This window comes from Cnephaeus nilssonii, assembly GCF_951640355.1.
Source record: "Cnephaeus nilssonii genome assembly, chromosome: 24".
NCBI classification, from domain to species: Eukaryota; Metazoa; Chordata; class Mammalia; order Chiroptera; family Vespertilionidae; genus Cnephaeus; species Cnephaeus nilssonii.
In genome coordinates, this window is record NC_137095.1 from 11,736,794 (window position 1) to 11,755,405 (window position 18,612).

General features: G+C 48.7%; 1 protein-coding gene across 3 annotated transcripts in view; it reads left to right on the forward strand.

The window, feature by feature from the left end:
* The window catches only part of FAM174B (family with sequence similarity 174 member B), a 37,189-nt gene extending 19,024 nt beyond the window's left edge, over nucleotides 1-18,165 (forward strand). For 2 of the 3 annotated variants that reach the window (XM_079763934.1, XM_079763935.1), the window contains one exon: nucleotides 8,630-8,825. In XM_079763934.1, coding sequence (XP_079620060.1) covers nucleotides 8,630-8,810 — 181 coding nt within the window. In that variant the 3' untranslated portion in view covers nucleotides 8,811-8,825. Of the gene's footprint in view, nucleotides 1-8,629; nucleotides 8,826-15,002 lie in introns of those variants that run through there. The other variant, XM_079763936.1, reaches the window with a different exon arrangement.
* Nucleotides 18,166-18,612: the final 447 nt, after the last annotated feature.

Sequence of the window (18,612 nt, forward strand, 5' to 3'; positions counted from 1 at the left end):
AAATTCTCCTGCCAGGCACGGTGGCTTATCCAAGTAAACTCAGGGGTGGAGGTAGAATTTGCAGCCAGGTCTGTCTGACTTCAATCTTCTATCCTTTCTTTCCTCTGCGGCTCCCGCACCCCCAACCTGCCTTTTTTTTTCCTTTTCCTTCCTTGTGTCGCTAAAGGAAGAAGTATCTAGCATATGGGGATGTCTGCAGGAGGCCTGTTGGGGGTGCGCTTTGCGCCCCAAGGATGCTTGGTGACTCCTGGTGGCCTCGGTACTTTCTGTTAGTGCGGGATATGGACAACTCTACTGTGCTCCTACCTGACGGAGTTGGTTCAGATTCCATGGGCATAAGGGATCTTGGAGAGGCTTTTGTAGGTTGCTCAAGTTCAAGGAGAAAGTATCTGGGAAGTTGGGAAGGATGTCCAGGTGCCTGGAGCAGGGAGATGGAGAAGGCAGCAGTGGAGGCAAGGGGCATATTCCCCCTCTCCTCCCCCCCGTGCCTGGGAAACCCTGTCTTTGAAGGAAAGGAAGCAAATATGTCCTGTTACTCCGGCAGGCTGCTGGGTAATGTGGGTGTGTATGTGTGTGTATCATTACTCACGGCCAGTCCCTCCCCTTCCAGTGTACACAGTGTGCTGGGTGTTTGATCAGCTGTTGGCGGGTTGGGGCCAGGGGCTTGCTCTCCCCTCGGGAGCATTTGCAGCAGCAGGAGCAGAAACCAGACCCGGAGGGGGCGTTACTATAGGTTTGCAGTTGTGGTGTGACTTTGAGTCAAGGTGTTTCCTTGTGGGTCTGTAGGATTACGTGGCAGTGGACCTAAGAAAATGGAAAAGGGGGAACTGTGGCCCCCCGTCCACCCCACCATCCTGTGCCCTGGCTTTGGCCATGTTCCTCACAGTGCTGGTCCCCTCAGGTGGGAATTGGATTGTCCCCCTCTGGACCCCGGCCTTCCCCACTGCCCAGGCCTCTGCTGACAAACCTCCCTGCAGCCATCCCCTGGGCATTGCACGTGGGGCCCTTAACAAACTGAAACCAGCGCGCCTTGCGGCCGTCAGCCCTCCCGAGCCTCCTCTTCCTATACTCCACGGTGATGGCTTGTGCGTTTCCACTCCTGGGCCGGCCGTTTCCGCTTCACACCTGCCTAGACTGCACGCAGCCAACAAGGCCCGGCCCCATGGTTCTCCCCAGATGGTAATCCTTACACTGGAATACTATATGGCTGAACCACGTGAGGCCCTGGCTTCCGTTTCTGGCCTCCCCCAGTCCTAGCCTTCGTTCAGCCTCCATACAACCCTTCTCCTGCTGTGCTGGGGGGCTGGGTGTAGTGTCCAGTTCCCATACTTAGAGACAGCCCAGTGTCTCCATAGCCCTCCGGCCTGGCATCCAGCAACGCTCCGTTAGCCTGATTCCCTGATGGTTCAGGTGGGGTGAACGTTGATGCCTAGAGCAACTCTGAGCCTGGAGGTTGGAAACGTTTAGCTGCAAACAGGCCGCTGAGCCCAGAAGGCGGTGGACTTTTCAGGAAGGCATTTGAACTATTTTGCCCGTCTGCTCCTTGTTATCCAGGAGTGGGAGAGAAAAGCAAGCAGCATGCGGCCAGATGTGAGGGCCCGGAGCGGGAGCTTGGGAGGGAGAGCAGCACTCAGGCCTGGCCGGGATGGGTCCTCATTGGCTTGGGTGCGGAGTGTTGGGAGAAGGTTCCGGCTCCACAGAGAAGCCAGTGATGGACATGATCTGCCTTCTCTTCCCGAGAAGGTAGTCTTGGGGTGAGCTACCAGGTGGACAGGATGTAGATTGGAACTGGTTTCAGATGGAGACAGGAACTCATGGCATTTGCAGCTGGGAAGGGCCTGGCTGCTACCCAGTCCCCATGGGCTCCTTGGCACAGAGACAGTTGTATCTCTGGGTAGGGCATGAGTCACCTGTGCGATTCTAGAACACTCTACACGTCTGTGGCTAAGGCAGCGCTGTGCCCCATCGCACTGCTCCGTGGTCTGGGCGTGACCTTTCCCCCTTTGGTCGCTGCAGGCTCAGTCCACAGGTTCCAGAAGGCCTGCGCACTGGCTGGGCATCCCTCTCACCTGCCCCCCGCCCCAGCTTCTTAGCAGGCAGTTCCCACTCCTGGCCATTCCGCCCCGTCACCCTGAGGCAATCTCACCTGTGCCCCAGCCCTTCCACCCACGGAAACTTCTCCACCTGCCAGCGCTTCTGCACCCCCGAATCCCTGCTTTGTCTCTGAGCCGCAGCCCTTGTCTTCTGCCACCAGCCTTGTCCCTGCTCCCACCATCGCCCCTCTGCTTAGCATGTGGGCAGGCTGGCTCTTCGTGACCAGGGCCTTGCCTCCCTCCTGAGTCCCTTCTCGCTTCTGCCCGCTGTTCCAGCCCTTCAGGCCTGCGTGTCCTGCCCCACTCCGACCCTCTGCCTGGAGTCCCTTCGCCAGCTCCTTGCTGTTTGCCCTCTTGCGTTGCCTCCTGCGAGAACCCTCCCCTGCCAGGGCCCACCAGTGCTCCCAGAGCACACTGGAGATTTGGGTTTCCTGCGGAGTCAGGAGAGTCACTAACATGTCCCTTTGCCACAGGAGGCTGAGGGCTCCCAAGGGCAGGCCTGGGCCTTCATCGTTGGTCTCTCCAACACCTACTGTGGCTCCAGGCACAAGCTGCCATCTCATAAAGATATTTTTAGCAAATGAATGTTGAACTTCTAAGTAGTTTGCATTTGCTGATGCTTCTCAGAATGTCCTCTCTAACTAGATGCGTGGCTGATGCCGGAAACCTGTAAGGTAGCAATTTGTTTGAATGGCGGACATTCCTTTTCATAACGATGTAGATAAGGGAGGAAGGGTGTAGCATTTTTGTTTATAAAGTGGCAGTCCTGGCCTATTTGTCTGTTTTCCCTGAAGGAGTCACTTTGCCAGACAACAGAAAAAATGTGGATCCAAGGAAACTGTTAAAATTAGAAGCAAAGAATGTGTATTGCAGTGGGAAAAAAAATCTTTAACCAAGCAATTCCATTCCTAAGGCACACACATTTTTCACTGTGATACAGAGCCTTCGCTTCTAAATGTATTAATTAGGAGAAGAAGCAAGGATACATGGGCAATGGAATTCAGAGCAGTTGTGTTTGATGGCAAAAGGTTTAAATAGACCTAAGTTTGCAGCAATTGGGCATTGGTTAAAGAAATTATGGTAATCCTTACACACTGGAATACTATATGGCTGTTAAAAATGATGGTGTTGCTACAATACTATATATTGTTGAATGGAACAGGTTATAAACCACATGTTTAGGATAGTTTGTTTAAATAAATTATGTATGTGAATGTGCAAAGAAATCTATGTACGTGTGTGCATGGTACATGTGCATGTGTAGATTATTTATGACATCTTTATTATTCATGATACATTTCCACATTGAATTTCCTTAAAACGGATATTTATTCGTTATTTCTCCCCATCCATACACTCAGCTCCTTGCTGCATCCCTGGACGTGTCCCCCTGAAGAGCATTGTCGTGTTCACCTATGAGTGGGATTTCCAGGTCCCGGGGTACACATACTTGATGCGCTTGAGTCTACACTATTTTACCCTCCCATCTGCAGTGCCTGTGGGTGGGTTCTCAGGTTCTCCCATCATGTTCAACACATTAGTATCATCAGACTTGCTAAGGTTTTCCAACACAATGAGTGTGATTGGCTATCTCGTTGCTTTGTTTTGCATTTCCCCAGTTTCTGATGAGGCTGAGTAGCCGTCTCATCTCTCCCCATACTTATTAACCTTTTGCACTCGGATGTCGAGTGTGAGAGTTACTGAATGTATCAATAATTTGAAATATAAAAAATCCAAATAAATAAGTTTGTATGAAAAGAAACTCCAGTTTTTTATTCTACTGCCGCGCTTTGTAAAATCTGGGGTATTTAAAAAATTAAATCCCGAGTAGAATAAAGGAATCGAGAAAAAAGCAAGCGAGTGCAAAGGGTTAATCCATCTGCACAATCATTTAGATCTTTTTCCCGTATTTTAATCATTAAGGAAAACTACTTTAAGATGCGACAAAATGGGAAGGAGGGACAGCAGTTTGATGGCAGAGTGCCCTTCTGGCCAGAGTACGCGTGTGTACGTGTGTGTTTTGTATGTGCAGTTCTGCCCAGTTCACAGTGAAGCCATTCCCCCACCCCTCATGTTGTTCCTTGACATGCTTCTGAGAGCTGGAAGGGAAGCAACTAAGAGGCTGTGTCTAGTGGATAGGAAACTTCCATTCCCCCATTTTGTTGTTGTTGTTAATCCTCACCTGAGGAGGTTTTTTCCAATAATTTTCAGAGAGAGTGGAAAGGAGAGAGGGAGGGGAAGAGAGACAGAGGAGAGAGAGAGAAACATCGATGTGAGAGACACACATCAATTGATTGCCTTCCGCATGATCCCCTACTGGGGCCGGGGATCAAACCTGCAACCCAGGTACGTGCCATTGACCAGAAATCGAACCCAAGACCCTTCAGTGCATGGGCCAACGTTCTAACTACTGAGCAACACTGGCCAGGGCTGATCCCTCCAGTTTTTTATGTCAGAGCATCTGCTGGGGTAGCATGGATTCAGGAACAGCACATTCGCCAGTGGCCGCTGTTCTCAGTCCCTTTGGCCTCTTAGGTCTAACTTTACCCTCTGAGATCTGCGGGGATGGAACTCGGCTTTCCGGTGTCTTACAAAGACGGAGGAGACAAGTCACCACCTGAAACCACAACTTTGCTATCCTCCTGGGGAACCTTTCCCCGTCTTGGCGAGCCTCCCAGCTCTCCGGCTCCCGCCACGTTTCTCCCAGATCTCTGTTGGCTCCGTGCCCAGCCACCTCTTATTTCAAAAGCTCTGTAAAATCTCTGATCCGAAAGGAGGGTTTGTTTTGGTGCTTCCTGGCGAATGGAGAGGAACACAGATTCTAGCTGAGCTGACATTGGCCAGCTGTCGCACATGCATCGGTGGCAAAGATGCACGCCACGGTGTCCTGCAGATGTTGGAAGCACGGAAGCCTAGTTATTTTACTCGGCCAGGTCTTTGAAAAGGAACAAAAACTTTCCTGCTTAGCCTGGAACCCCCAAATTTCCCCCAAGTTTGTACGGACATTTGTAATAAGAGTAAGAGTTAATATATGCATATATGCATAGCCCCTGGACACAGACAATAGTGTGGTGAAGGCCTGGGGGTGGAGCAGGTGGGGGGTGGAGAGAGTCAATGGGGGAAGAAAAAGGGACATCTGTAATACTTTCAACAGTGAAGATAAGTTAAAACAAATAATAAAAGTCAGGAGAAAATATAAAAGCTTAATACTGTTAAGATTTGGGGAAAGTTACCATTCTGAAGTGTTTTTCGTTATTGCTCATTAGCATATTAGTATTATTTTAATAAATTGGAGCTTTGGGCAGAGCCATGGTTGGAAGACTCAGTCCCTTTCCCTGACTTGGAGAGGGACTGTTGAGTTCGTTTGACATCAGGAGGCCATTTTTTTAAGGAGGTCATTTTTGGTTGTTTGACTAAGATTTGAATTGGGGGAAAAGCTAGCCATGCAGCTGGACATCTGGGCTTGAGGTGGACAATTTGGGGGCTTCCTCTGAGAAGTAACTAGCCCTGAAGTGGGGGTAGTGGTGGCAAGAACTGACCTGTGCCAGGGACAAGTAGATGCCGAACGGATCACTTATGCCGTGTGCCCCAAAGCACAGTGAGACCATGGTTTCCAGGCTGTGTCGGGTCCCCTGGGTCCACCAGAGAGTCCCTTGGTCATCTTGCCGCTGCCCCTAGAGGCTTCCTTCCTCGCTCCAAGCCTGGCTTTCCTCAGCTGGCAGCGCACACAGAGCGAAGTGGACCAGCCCTTGGCACACACACTTGAGAGCTGGAGGAACAGGTCTCGGGCATTGCTGTTGCCACATCTCATGTGGCTCCTCAGACAGGTCAACCCCGGGTGTGATCATTTCATCTTAGAAGAACGAGAGGTGGTCTGGCCCTCAGGCGCTGAGAGAGGGAAAGAGAAACAGGGGTGGGAGCAGGTGGGGGCTGCCGTGGTATGGAGGAAAGCCCCACGCCTTGTAATTGAGCTTTGTGTGGCTGCCTGGCCCGTGTTGTGTGATCATACATGAAGCATGAGCCCTACTGGGCACACTGCGTGTTGTGTGCTAGACACAGGTGTTGGGGTCAATCAGCGAGGTAGCCCTTTGCTAATCCCGAGGGGACAGACAGTGCCCAAGAGGGGAGGGAAGCACCTCGGGTGTATAAATAGCGGCGGGGACCTTGGCTGAACTTGTGTATCAGCCCCTCTCTCCGGCCTCATGGCTGTAGCTGAATTATTCAATGGCACTCATGCTTGGCACGCATGACCAATACACCATGGCCAGGAAACGGAGTCAGAGGCTGCAAACCGATGGCCCCCAGATAAGTTTTTATGGTTTTGTTTTGATCTGCGCAGTGATTTTAGCAAGGTAGCCGAGAACACTTAAAAACTGGGAGTCTCCTGCTTTTCTTGACGAGTGGAAGATTCTGGAAACGCTGGGCCTCTCTCTGCCCCACGTGACAGTCAGGTGCGGAAGCTGGGTTTGTGGCGCCGCCCTTCGTAGCTCCTGGCCTCCAGGACGGGGAGCTGGCTGCCAGCTGGCCAACGTCACCATGTTTGTCCTAATGTTTATGCCACACCTGCCCGCTTCACTGGTTTCTGGGCTTATGGGGCTCTGGGGTTTGTGGGAGTCATTTCGCTTGACGGGGTGCTGGTGGTGGAGCAGAGGGGCCCCAGCATGGTGCGGAGGGGCAGCTCCAGGGCAGGGGGGAGGGGTGGTGACGCTGCTGGGGGCACCTGGGAGGTCGCAGACACCTGTGTTCACGGAGCCGTGTTGGATAGAGGTCGGGGTGAGTGACTTGCTCAGAGGAACCGAGACAAAGGAATTGCAGAGCCGAGATCTGAACCCCGATCTCTAGACGTGCCGTCTGTGGATCTGACCACCACACCCCCAAATTGAACTTCCAGTCACAACCGTGATGGGCTTGTTTAGTTTTGTTTCTCTCTGTGGGGAGGGCGAGGAAGGAAGGCCCCTCTCCAGCTGGTCAGCTGAGCGCCGCTCCCTCCGCCTCTGTGTGCGTGGACGGTGCCTGCCAGCGTTCCCTGGGAACCTGCTGCTCACCAGCTGTTGAGCGGGCCTTTGAGTAAACAACCCCCTGGCTTTCGGATTGCATTTCAGAATAAAAGAATGCTGAACTTCTCCCCTGACTTGTTAGAAATGTGTGTTTTGGCTCCAGCGGAGGGACCCTTTGTCTCTTCTAGAACACTGCTGGTCTGGCCTGTTCCTGTGAGGGCCGCGAGGACACTTACTGAAAACCGCCAGTTGCCATCACTTTGTTGAGGCCTCCTGGGGTAATGAGACCTTGTTCCAGGGGAGGAGAATTGTGGCCAGGGGCCATATTGACTAGACTTGAAAAGGCAGGCCCTGGCTGGTTTGGCTCAGTGGATAGAGCGTCGGCCTGTGGACTGAAGGGTCCCGGGTTCGATTCTGGACAAGGGCACATGCACGGGTTGTGGGCTCGATCCCCAGTAGGGGGCGTGCAGGAGGCAGCCGATCACTGATTCTCTCTCATCATTAATGTTTCTATCTCTCTCTCCCTCTCCCTTCCTCTCTGAAATCAATAAAAATATATTAAAAAAAAAAAAAGAAAGAAAAAAAGAAAGACACCAGAGAAGGCAAGGCATTTGGGAAAGAGTCCAGATAGTGGAGAAATGAATGCAAAGGGCATCAGCAGTCATCACAGCGGCAGTGTTCCCAGTGGCATCCTGAGCGCTCAGCCATTCCCCCACAAACGCTGCCTCCTTCATGCAGAGAGACTGATGCTGGAGGACGCAGGCCTGGTCTCAGCTCTTTCCCCATGGCCTGCCGTGGTCCTCTGTGATTTCAGAGGTAAAAGCTTCGTGCTGTCACTCAGCAACCTCATAAATCCTCCTGATGGAGCCAATATTGACTCCTTTTTACAAGTCCCGGCCGTACCGGAGAGGCTGCAGCTCTTCTATTTGCTGGTTATATTTACTCACAGTCATTTTGCAAAGAGCCTCCTGTGTGTAGGCCTGTTACATGCATCATCTCATGTCATCCCCCTCGCCTGTGAGGGACACACATTATTCTTATCCCATTTTATTTATGCGGAGAGGGAGGCTTAGGGAGATGAACTCACTTGCCCATGACCACACGGGGACAAAGTGGCCAGACTCTGACCCAAATCCCACCCGATGGCCCATAGGGCAGTCCTCTTAATGCCAGCTTGTGCCCCCTGTGCTTGGAGCAGTGACCTTCCAATGCCACAGGGCCGGGCAGGGGATGAGGGGGGAGGGGACGGGGTGCTTCATGCCCGTGCAAGTGCAGAGCTGGGTCCTGCCCTCACTGAACATTTTGGTCTTTTGTGCATCATGGATTTCCTTTTATTCCTCTTGGTTCCTGGGTTTTTCAGTGCTCAGGGCAGCTATGATCATCGCTGTTGTGTGGGTGAGGACCACAAGGGTTACCGAGGTCCCATGGCTGAAAGTGCAGGAGCCGGGGTATCCGCCAGGGCCTGGGACCCAGGCTGGGGACAGTGCGTGGTTTGCCTCAGGGGATGGTGGAGTCCTCAGGAATGCCCCTCTCTTCCAGGTCCGGAAAGAGGTTGAAGAAGACCCGCAAGTATGACATCATCACCACCCCGGCTGAGCGCGTGGAAATGGCCCCGCTGAATGAAGAGGATGATGAGGATGAAGACTCCACAGTATTTGACATCAAATACAGGTGCGGGTGGGGACAGCAGCTGCTCTGGGCTCCCGGGCTTGGGCGGTGAGAGGGGTCACCTTTGAAAACCCCGCAAGGCCAGGCGTGCGTCCTTGTTCTCTGTTCAAGTGTTTGACCGTGGGATGTGCTGCTTATGGGGGGGAGCTGCTCTCATCCCTACACGGCACCCAGAAAGCCAACAGGGAATCCTTACAGATAAATGGTTATTCCTCACTTTCCCCAAATGTGAGCACTGAAAAGTCAGCTTTACAGGAGGAGAGGGAGGACTGAATTTCAGACAGGAAGTTGGCCATGTGCTTGCTGTGCGGGGCTTGGATTGAACAACCCCATCTGCCAGTCGCCGTGAACACAAATGGAGATTTCTCAGCCTCTTAAATGGAATCCCGAGAGCATGGGGTGGGAATGGGGGCTACTCCTTGCATGGACTTCACCAATGAGCTCCCAAGCCAGGTGCACTTCCCAAGGCGGCCTGTAGCAAAGTCGGAATGATGTGGTGACTTCAGGGGTACAGTGTGGTTTTCCGATCCTTTGGAGATAGACTTCAGCTATGTAGGATTCTCAGCGTGGGAGCTGGGGGTGAATGTAGTTTAGACATGAGGGCTCAGGGGTCTAGAGAGGGGATGTTGCTTGCCCTGGGTCTCAATTATCAGTGGCAAAGGTGAGACACAAATCCAGGCTGGACCCAATCCTGATCCCTCCCCGCCCCCCAGAGCTTTCCAGAGAAACAGAGACAATAATCTTATATCTATATATAGAAAGAGATTTATTATGGAGGCCCAAGGTGTAAGTTCCAGTCCCAGGGCAGGAGAGGACCAATGTCCCACCTCAAAAACAGTCCGGTAGAGAGAGTGAATGCTCCTACTCAGCCTTTTGCTCCATTCAGGCCTCCAGCGGATTAGGCGAGGCCTGCCCGCAGTGGGGAGGGAAGTCTGCCTTCCTCGGGCTGTGGATGTAGTTGTTCATCTCACCCAGAACACCCTCCGAGGCATGCCCGGAGTACTGTGCGAGCAGATATCTGGGCACCGTGTGACCTAGTCACGTGGACACAGGGAATTGACCATCACACACAGCTTTCCCACACCTGGCAGGGAAGTTGCCCACACCTCCCTGCCTTCTCCCTGGCACTACTTAGCCCTTGGCCCTCCTGACTCAGCAAAACAATGTGTGGGATTTTGATTAGAGCTGTATGGACTCGATTCATCAGTTTAGGGAAAATCAGTTGTACATGAAATGTCTTTCCATTTTTTTTTTTTAAGATATTTTCAAAAATGTCTTTCAGTACTTTCAAAAATTTATCCATAAATGTATTGTACATTTTTATTCGGTATTCTCAGGTATTTTATATTTTGAGACATATCTGCTTTAAAAATACTATTTTCTTAGACTCTATGTCTAAAAAAACGACTGTATTACCATATTTACATACATTACTGATATTGGAAATAGTTTGTCAATGAATCCCACCTAGGAGACAGAAACAAAGCACAGATTGGTTATAGATAGCAGAGTGGGGAACAAATCATTAGCTAGAACTTACATTTTTGGTGAAGAGCAGCACCCTTTGAGAAGAATAAGTAATATTTATACTACAAAATAATATACACATAAGAAAGTTAGTGATTGTACTGATTTTATTGCTAAGCCATTTTAGTGATTGTACTGATTTTATTGCTAAGCCATTTTATCTGCACATTCAATGCATAGAAATAACTCGTAATGTGAAGAAAACTATGTCCTCCTCATTAGTCACAATAAAAAGGGTCTGCTGCACCCGCAGGCCAGTGGGTAGGGTACAGTAAGAACACTTGATGGTTTAAGTGGACCAACGTGCTGTTTTGATTCTGAGCCACTGAATAAAATAATTTCATCCATATTTGGTGACCAAAACCACTTTGTGGGCACTGTGATACACTGAGCCATTTTTGTGGTAGCCTCAGATCTCACTAAGTAAGAAAAAATCCTCAACAAAGAAATATAGTTACAGCCTGTCCAGAAATTCTATATGCAGGCTCTTTCTTGAGTGTAAGTTGGAAAAGGGGGCCCTTTCTTGAGTACATGGATACAAGTAGTATTGTCGTCTAAAGACTGGTAGTCTGGCCTGGCTGGTGTGGCTCAGTGGTTGAGCATTGACCCATGAACCAGGAGTTCATGGTTAGATTCCGGTCAGGGCACATGCTCAGGTTTCGGGCTCAATCCCCTGTGGGGCACGTGCAGGAGACAGCTGATTAGTGATTCTCTCTCATCATTGATGTTTCTCCCCCTCTCCTCTTTCTGAAATAAATAAAAACTGCTACGCTATTTGGTTATGTTTGCCGGGAATAGCCTGATACATTCTTTGTGCAAAGATTTAAAAAAACTGTTGATGTTCAGTTCTTTGAACAGTTATAGGACTATCTAGTCTTTATTTTTTCTTGGGTCAGTTCTGATGGGTTGGATTTTGTTCTTTCATCTAAGTTTTCAAATGTGTTGTCCTAAAGTTGTTCACAATGTTTTCTTTCTTTTTAAAAAAATAAGTTTTTTTATTGATTTTTAGAGTGAGAGAGGAAGGAGAGGGAGAGAGAGATGGAAACATCGATGAGAGAGAAACATCCACCTGCTGTCTCCTGCACGTCCCTACTAGGAATTGAGCCCACAACCCTGGCATGTGCCCTGACTGGGAATGGAACCAGTGACCTCTTCGTGTGTGGGTTGATGCTCAACCACTGAGCCACACCGGCTGGGCATACAACATTTTCTTATTCTCATCTTTTTAATCTTTGTAATGTGTGGTCATGGTCCATTTTGATCCTTAACAGTGATTACAATTGCCTTTTCTCCTTTTTCTTGATCCAGCTTGCTGGAAGTTTAATTTTATTCATCTATACAAAGAACAAACTTCAGCTTCTTTGATCCTCTTTAATATATTGCCATTTTCAATTGATTTCTTCTTCTCTTCCTTAAGCTTTCGTTGGGTGTGTTCTGTTCTTTTCCCTAACTTCTGTTGAATATTTAGTCATTCATTCTCAGCCGTCTTTCCTGGAATGTTTATTCTGTAACTTTATCTACTCTAGCTGCCTCCCACAGGCTTTCCTTATCATGGCTGGGCACTACCCTGCCTCCCTGGTGTTGGGAAGAAGTGGACTTCAAGTAGTTCACATTAGAAGTTTGTGCTGTTCCTGGTTGAAGTAATAGCCAGATGTCAGTGAACTTGAAGTGAATCACTTAGACACAAGACCACTCTAGTGCTCAGGCTCAAAGACAACTGACCATTTAGAGAGACTGTTTAGCAGTGGTTCTCAACCTTTCTAAATGCCGCGACCCTTTAATACAGCTCCTCATGTGTGGTGACCCCCAACCATAAAATTATTTTCGTTGCTACTTCATAACTGTAATTTTGCTACTGTTATGAATCGTAATGTAAATATCTGTGTTTTCTGATGGTCTTAGGCGACCCTGCTGTAGAGCCTAAGACCATCGGAAAACACAGATATTTACATAACGATTCATAACAGTAGCAAAATAACTGTGGATAGAGTTATTGTTAAAATAACTGTGGATAGGGTTATCCTCTTGTGGATAGAGCTGCCTGTGGGAATTTAATTAGAAACTGATAAGATTTCCGTTGCTATGAAGTAGCAACGAAAATAATTTTATGGTTGGGGGTCACTACAACATGAGGAACTATATTAAAGGGTCGCGGCATTCAAAAGGTTGAGAACCACTGGCTTAGAGGCTTTCCTTATCACAGGTGTAGTCTGTGGTATAGGTATTCCAGATAAGAAAAAGGGGAAATAAAATTACCTGTAATCTCACTGCTTCACAACAACCACTAGAGTGTGTGTGAGTACCTACGTGGAATTTTCTTTTCTACAGAAATAGGACCATGTAACATATGCTGTTTTGGAACATCTTTCATCTGAACAGCAGGCACACCACGAACAACTTTTCAGGTCAATACGTTTGAAAAGAACATGAATTTCAGGGGCAGTTTTATGTTCAGTTTAGTGTTTTTGAGACCTTCCTTGTCTACACGTGATCATGTGTTCACAGCTCTTGTCTTTTATCTGGGAAATAGTACATTTAAATCGGATGTGGCTGGATTGTAACCTTGGGTGATTTCATGAGTGAATTTGAAGAGGAAGGTCATGTTTTTGGTGCCAGGGCAGCCAGGCAGTACCTGGCTCTTGCTATTATACGCGTGTAGTCCTGATGATATCTCGAGACTTAGCTCCTGCAGCCTCAGCCAGGCAGGAAATGGAGAGAAGGGATGTTATAATCCATGAGATAAGACATCCAAAGTGTAGGGCCAGAGTGCTGCTGCTGGTGGGGGGACCTGTAAAAATGAGATTCCAACTCTGTACTTAAAAAGGCTAATTAAGCCCAGTTGGTGTGGCCCAGTGTTTGAGCATCAACCTATGAACCAGGAGGTCACGGTTCAATTCCTGGTCAGGGCACATGTTGGGGTTACAGGCTCCATCCCCAGTAGGGGGCGTGCAGGAGGCAGCCGATCCACGATTCTCTCTCATCAGTGATGTTTCTATCTCTCTCTCCTTCTCCCTTCCTCTCTGAAATCAATAAAAATATATTTAAAAAAAGGCTAATTAAAAAAGAGGGAACGGTGGCTATGCAGAGTACAGAGAGAACCTGGAGGTTTTGAAATGGCTCCATATTTCAAAAGATGACCGAATCCTGGTTGCACGTGTTTGGAGCTTGGTTGGCCTCCCATGCAGTTGTGGCTGATGTTTCGGGTCCATCTGCATCCCTGGCTTATTACAGGAGACTTTTGTGACACCCGCTGGGCGTCCCCTAAGGCAAGGCAGATGTCGCCGTTCTTCCGCTTGTCTGGTCGGTGGCATCGGCAGGGTGACAAGTGCTGCCCAAAGGTACGGTGCCTCGAGAACACGCTGCTCCTGCCAGCCCTGCCTCCCCCCAGGAGGGAGGCCCCTGCTCCTTTGCTCCTCAGGTTTGGAAAAAATGTGGCCTGTGGGGGTGCAGGTATGTATTCTACAATCGCCTGCCTCCCACCTCTTGTGGATAGAGCTGCGTGTGGGAATTTAATTAGAAACTATAAGATTTCCGTTGCATCACTGGAGGCCATGCCTGGCATCTTGTCTTTGGAACAAAGGGCATTTGATGGCTGTCGGCGGCAAGGGGACCCTGGAGACTAGGCTGGGAGTAGGAGAAAACAGACTTGACTTGCTTATTCCTTGACTGAGGCCTGGGGTTCAGTTGCAAAGCACACTCTTGAGTGGTTGGGCTTGAAGGCCCTTGTGCCCACCTCATTTTCTGAGGATGGGAACGAAACTCTTCAGAACATTAGTATGTGGACTGTAGAGGCGATGGATAGCGTGAGCTTCTGAGGCCTGGAAGGAGTCGGAGACTCCCTGCAGATGCTGGGGCATCCGACCTGGGCCTGCAGCAGCATCAGGGGCACCCCCAAACCAGTTGGAATAAAGCTCTGCCAGCCCTACTCCTTGCAGAAGGCTGAGCGCATGTGTTAAAAGTGGGCATCTCATGGGGCAATTTTCCCCCCATTCAATGTATTTTATTTTTAAATTTCTTTATTGATTAAGTTATTACATATGTGTCCTTATCCCCCCATTAGCCTCCTCATTTCCTCCCCCCCCACTCATGCCCTCACCCCCCTGTTGTCTGTGTCCATTGGTTAGGCCTATATGCATCCCCCTTACCCCCACCCTCCCCTACCTTCCGGGGCAATTTTGTTTGAAAAGCAATATTGGCACTTGGGGGGCAGTTCTCAGTTGCGGTATCACACATCTTAAAACCATTTGAGCTTTATGTCTGTAAGGAGCGAGCCTATGCGGACAGGAAGTCTGTGTGGCAATGAAATTTACTGCTAAGTGAGTCTGACTTATTCAGTTCTTGCCTACATACACATGCAGTTTATAGTGCTGCTTAAGAATCTAGATGCGTAAAAAAAAGGAGAGAAAACCCAGCATTTACATTTTTTGCTGAGCTCTGGCATAAACAGCTCTAGAAGTACTAGGAAGGAGGGATACAAAGAGAAAAGAGGTTGTGGGCTAGGGGGTCCGTGTGGGGAACTAAGAAAGGATGCCGAGCTGGGAGCTGAGGGAAGGGGAGGCCTTACTTGGTGGAATGCAGCTCGCCTTGCAGACAGCAGCACGTTCAAAGGTCCTGTGGTTGGGGAGTGTGACAACAGGATGGAGACTATTCAGAGAAGAGTCAGAATGGGCCTGGGACTCTGCAGGAAGGCACTGACTCACTCTTCCTCTTCTTTTAGGTAAAACCTGTTTTCCAGCGTGTTGGCATCCTGTGGAAAGCTGGTCAGCTGCGCCTGGGCGGGAAGGATCCGGAAGCCGTCTTGTCCGAGGTGTTGAAACCAAAACAAACGTTATTTATGAAACTCGGGCACATTTGTGTGTGTCGAACGTCTGCTCAGAATGTCACCGCAGGAGAACCACCTCTCCCACCCTCTGGACACCACTTTAACATGTTCCCTTTCTCCGCCGCAAGAGGGCTTCTGCCTTGCCAAGGGGCACAGGGTAGAAACACGTTGACTTAAAGCAACTGTCGACAAAAGTAAGAGAGATCAGAAGTTATGAAGAACCTCAAGAAGGACCTCCACCTGTGTAGTGAGGATTTCTGACATTCTGCTCTCCTGCATCTGGGACGTTCGAGATGTCTAACCCTTTGGACTTTTGGGTTTGGTCAGGTGCTGGCCTTACGTTGGGAATGGCTGTGTGAGAGTTCAGAGTGCAAGTCCTTGGAGCTGGTCAGCCCGTAGCAGAAGTGTATATTAGTACGTGTTTGTGGCTCCTTTTCTTTTTCTTCTTTTGTTTAAAGGGTTCAGCAGAACTGGGCATGCCTAGTTCATAAAGGATGTTGAATATCAGGGAAAAAAATATATGTGTGTATGTGTGTGCCTCTAAAATAATATTTTTTCTTTCTTTCTTTTTTTTAAAAATATTTTCTTGTCTGAAGGAAAAAGAATGCACTAGAGGCAGCCTTTGGTTAGTAACATCCGTGTGTCTCTGCCCGTCATAGTTCTTACATTGTCGGTCTTACACATCTAATTTTAAAGTATCACTGTGGTCATTTAAACGCATGGTGGTTTGGTTGGCTGAGAAAGCTGGACTAGAAACCCACTGACTCGGGGGGTGCCACAGGTGTGGGTCCGGGGTTCGGGTGGCTTCTGGAAGCAGGGACTTGGGTTGACTTCTCAGGTTGATCGGGGGTTCCCGTTTCACTGTTTCCCAGGGTGGATGCTCCTGCTAAAGTCGACTGGCAGTGCCTTTGGGGCCCGGGGACGCTGTTCTCCCTGCAAAGGTGTTTTGTACTTTAAAAAAAAAAAGCTCTTTCCTGCAGGGTTTGTGTATTTGCCTGTTAATTGTCTGCACCATTGCCTTGGATGAAAACTCTAGCCTTTCCCAGCTCAGCCCTTCTTCAGATTCTTCAGTTTCCAGGACTGAAGCCCTGGCCTTGTATAGAAGGCACATCGGCCTCTGCAGGAAAGGGGGGGACCTGTGGGGAGACCACTATGGGAAGAGCACTTGCTGAATGGAATGCACCATGCCTGCTCCTCCCTGATTTTATTTCCTTTGTTGACTTTCCTTTTCCTTTTTTCTGTCCTGTTTGCCAGAGGGATGGGCCTGCTTTATCTCTCCCTGCCACAGTGTCTCCATGCGCCAGACTTGGTGACTAAATGGCAGCTGTGCGCCCTCTGACCTTTGAACTGGAACTGCCGCTCACACTTGCCTTTTCCACTGGCCCCGCAGAATGACCTGCGGGAAAGCTGGCTCCTCTGCCTTACACGTAAAGACCGGCTCAGGCTGCCCGGTGCTCACCTCCAGGCCTGGCAGACGCAGCGGAGAATGACCTTCCAAATTGTGGAGCTTCAACGCTATAGGCTCTTAGATCAAACAAACAAGCAAAAACATCAACAACAAAAAACCTTCAGCGTGAACCATGAGTGCATTGGTTTGGATGGTTTTGAGATGGAGGCCAGCAAGATGCCTTTTGGTGATCGGGGATGAGGGCACAAGACTGGAAGAGGTGGGGGTGGGGCCCAGTGGGATGTGCCTGGACCTGATGGTTTAGAGGAAAGCTTAGAAATGAAATGGCCCTTGGAGGGGGGTGGGGGGCGGGGAAAGACAAGCTATTATTCCACATACATTTTCAGGTCTATCTAAATCACTTCCCAAGCCCTAGCTGGTTTGGCTCAGTAGATAGAGCATCGGCCTGCAGACTGAAGGGTCCTGGGCTTGACTCCAGTCAAGGGCACATGCACATGCCCAGGTTGTGGGCTCAAGGCGTGCAGGAGGCAGCTGATCAATGATTCTCATCATTGATGTTTCTATCTCCCTCTCTGAAATTAATAAAATATATATATTTAAAAAATAAAAAATAAATCATTTCCTCTTTGGTTGCTAAATATTGAATCCTCATTGGTTTTGGAGAGTCCTGGGGTATCTCCAAAGAATAAAGAACCAATTGTGTCAAAAACGGCTGGCTAATGACTGCCTCCTACCTGGCTAGGCTTCAGTTTTCCAGGAGTGGGAACGGGTAAGATCAGGCTGTGTTTATGGGCAGTGAGCAAGCTCCAGAAAGAAAAGCTCATTGGCTCCATTCTAACATGGGGCCCTTGGACTTTACGGAGAAGCCGGTGGGTGAGGCCTGCCATACTCTCCCCCAGGGAGCTGCTCCTGCTCTCTGCTGTCTAAAGTGGCCCAGGGGGCTCCTCCTGGTTTTTGAGTTGTTTTTATAGTTGTTCTCTGTGCCTTTCTTCTCTGGATCTCTTGCCTTGTGGTTTGCTGTTTTTCTTTATAATGTTTTGTTTAGGTTCCTTTCTCTTCGTGTATTTTTTTGTAGGTTTATGTATGTCATTCTTTATAGCACTCTGTTTTAAGCTGATTGATATTTAAATTTGAATATATTCTGTAAGGACTACATTTTTACTCCCCTATACATGCTTTATGTTATTGATGTCATATTTTAGATCTTTCTGTGTTGTGTATCTCCTAAGTACTTATTGTAGTTTGAGTTGAGCTTGATACTTTTTTCTTTTAACCATCGTAGTAGCTTTTTAAATGTGTGATTTGCTGTATTTATTGAATATTTGGATGTATCTGTGAGTTTTTTCCCCTCATGTTTTCTTATTTCTGGTTATGGCCTTTCCTTTTATACTTAAAGGAGACCCTTTAATATTTCTTGTAAATCTGGTTTAATGCTGATGAAGTCCTTTAGTTTTTGCTTGTCTGGGAAACGCTCTCCTTCAATTCCTTGCTGGGTAAATTATTCTAGGTTGCAAGCTTCCTTGCGACTTTGCATGCTCTCTCTTTAAAAAAAATAGATCAAGAACTTTGTCGTTGGATGAAAACAGTGCCTGCTCAGAGGCTCTATGCTGTATTCTCCTTTTCCAGTTATTGCCCCAATCTGCCTGGTCCTGGCCTCTCTTCCATCTTGGCAAGCTGACGCTGAAGCAGGGACGTTTCCCACAGGCTTTTCCAGAGTGTGGCCCAAGGACCAGGAAACAGACTTTAGTAAAAGCCCTGGAGCAGTTGGGGTGCTTCCACTCACCATACCTGGCTCTTCTAGAGTCTGTTCCAAGGGAGAAGTTAGCAGAGTCCATTCAAGGAAACGAAGAATTCTTTAAAGAGGTCCTGCCCCTCGCTTCTGGCCTGGAAAGTTGCTGATGAGGAATCATAGGGCAGTATCATAGGGTTTCCTTTTTATGTAATTTTTTGCATGTTTTCTTCAAGAATGCCTCTATCTTTAACTTTTGTCTTGCTGTGGGTCTCTCTGGGCTCATCTTGTTTGGAACTATGCTTCCTGGACCTGGATGTCTGTTTCCTTTCCCAGGTCAGGAAAGTTTTCAGCCATTATTTAAATAA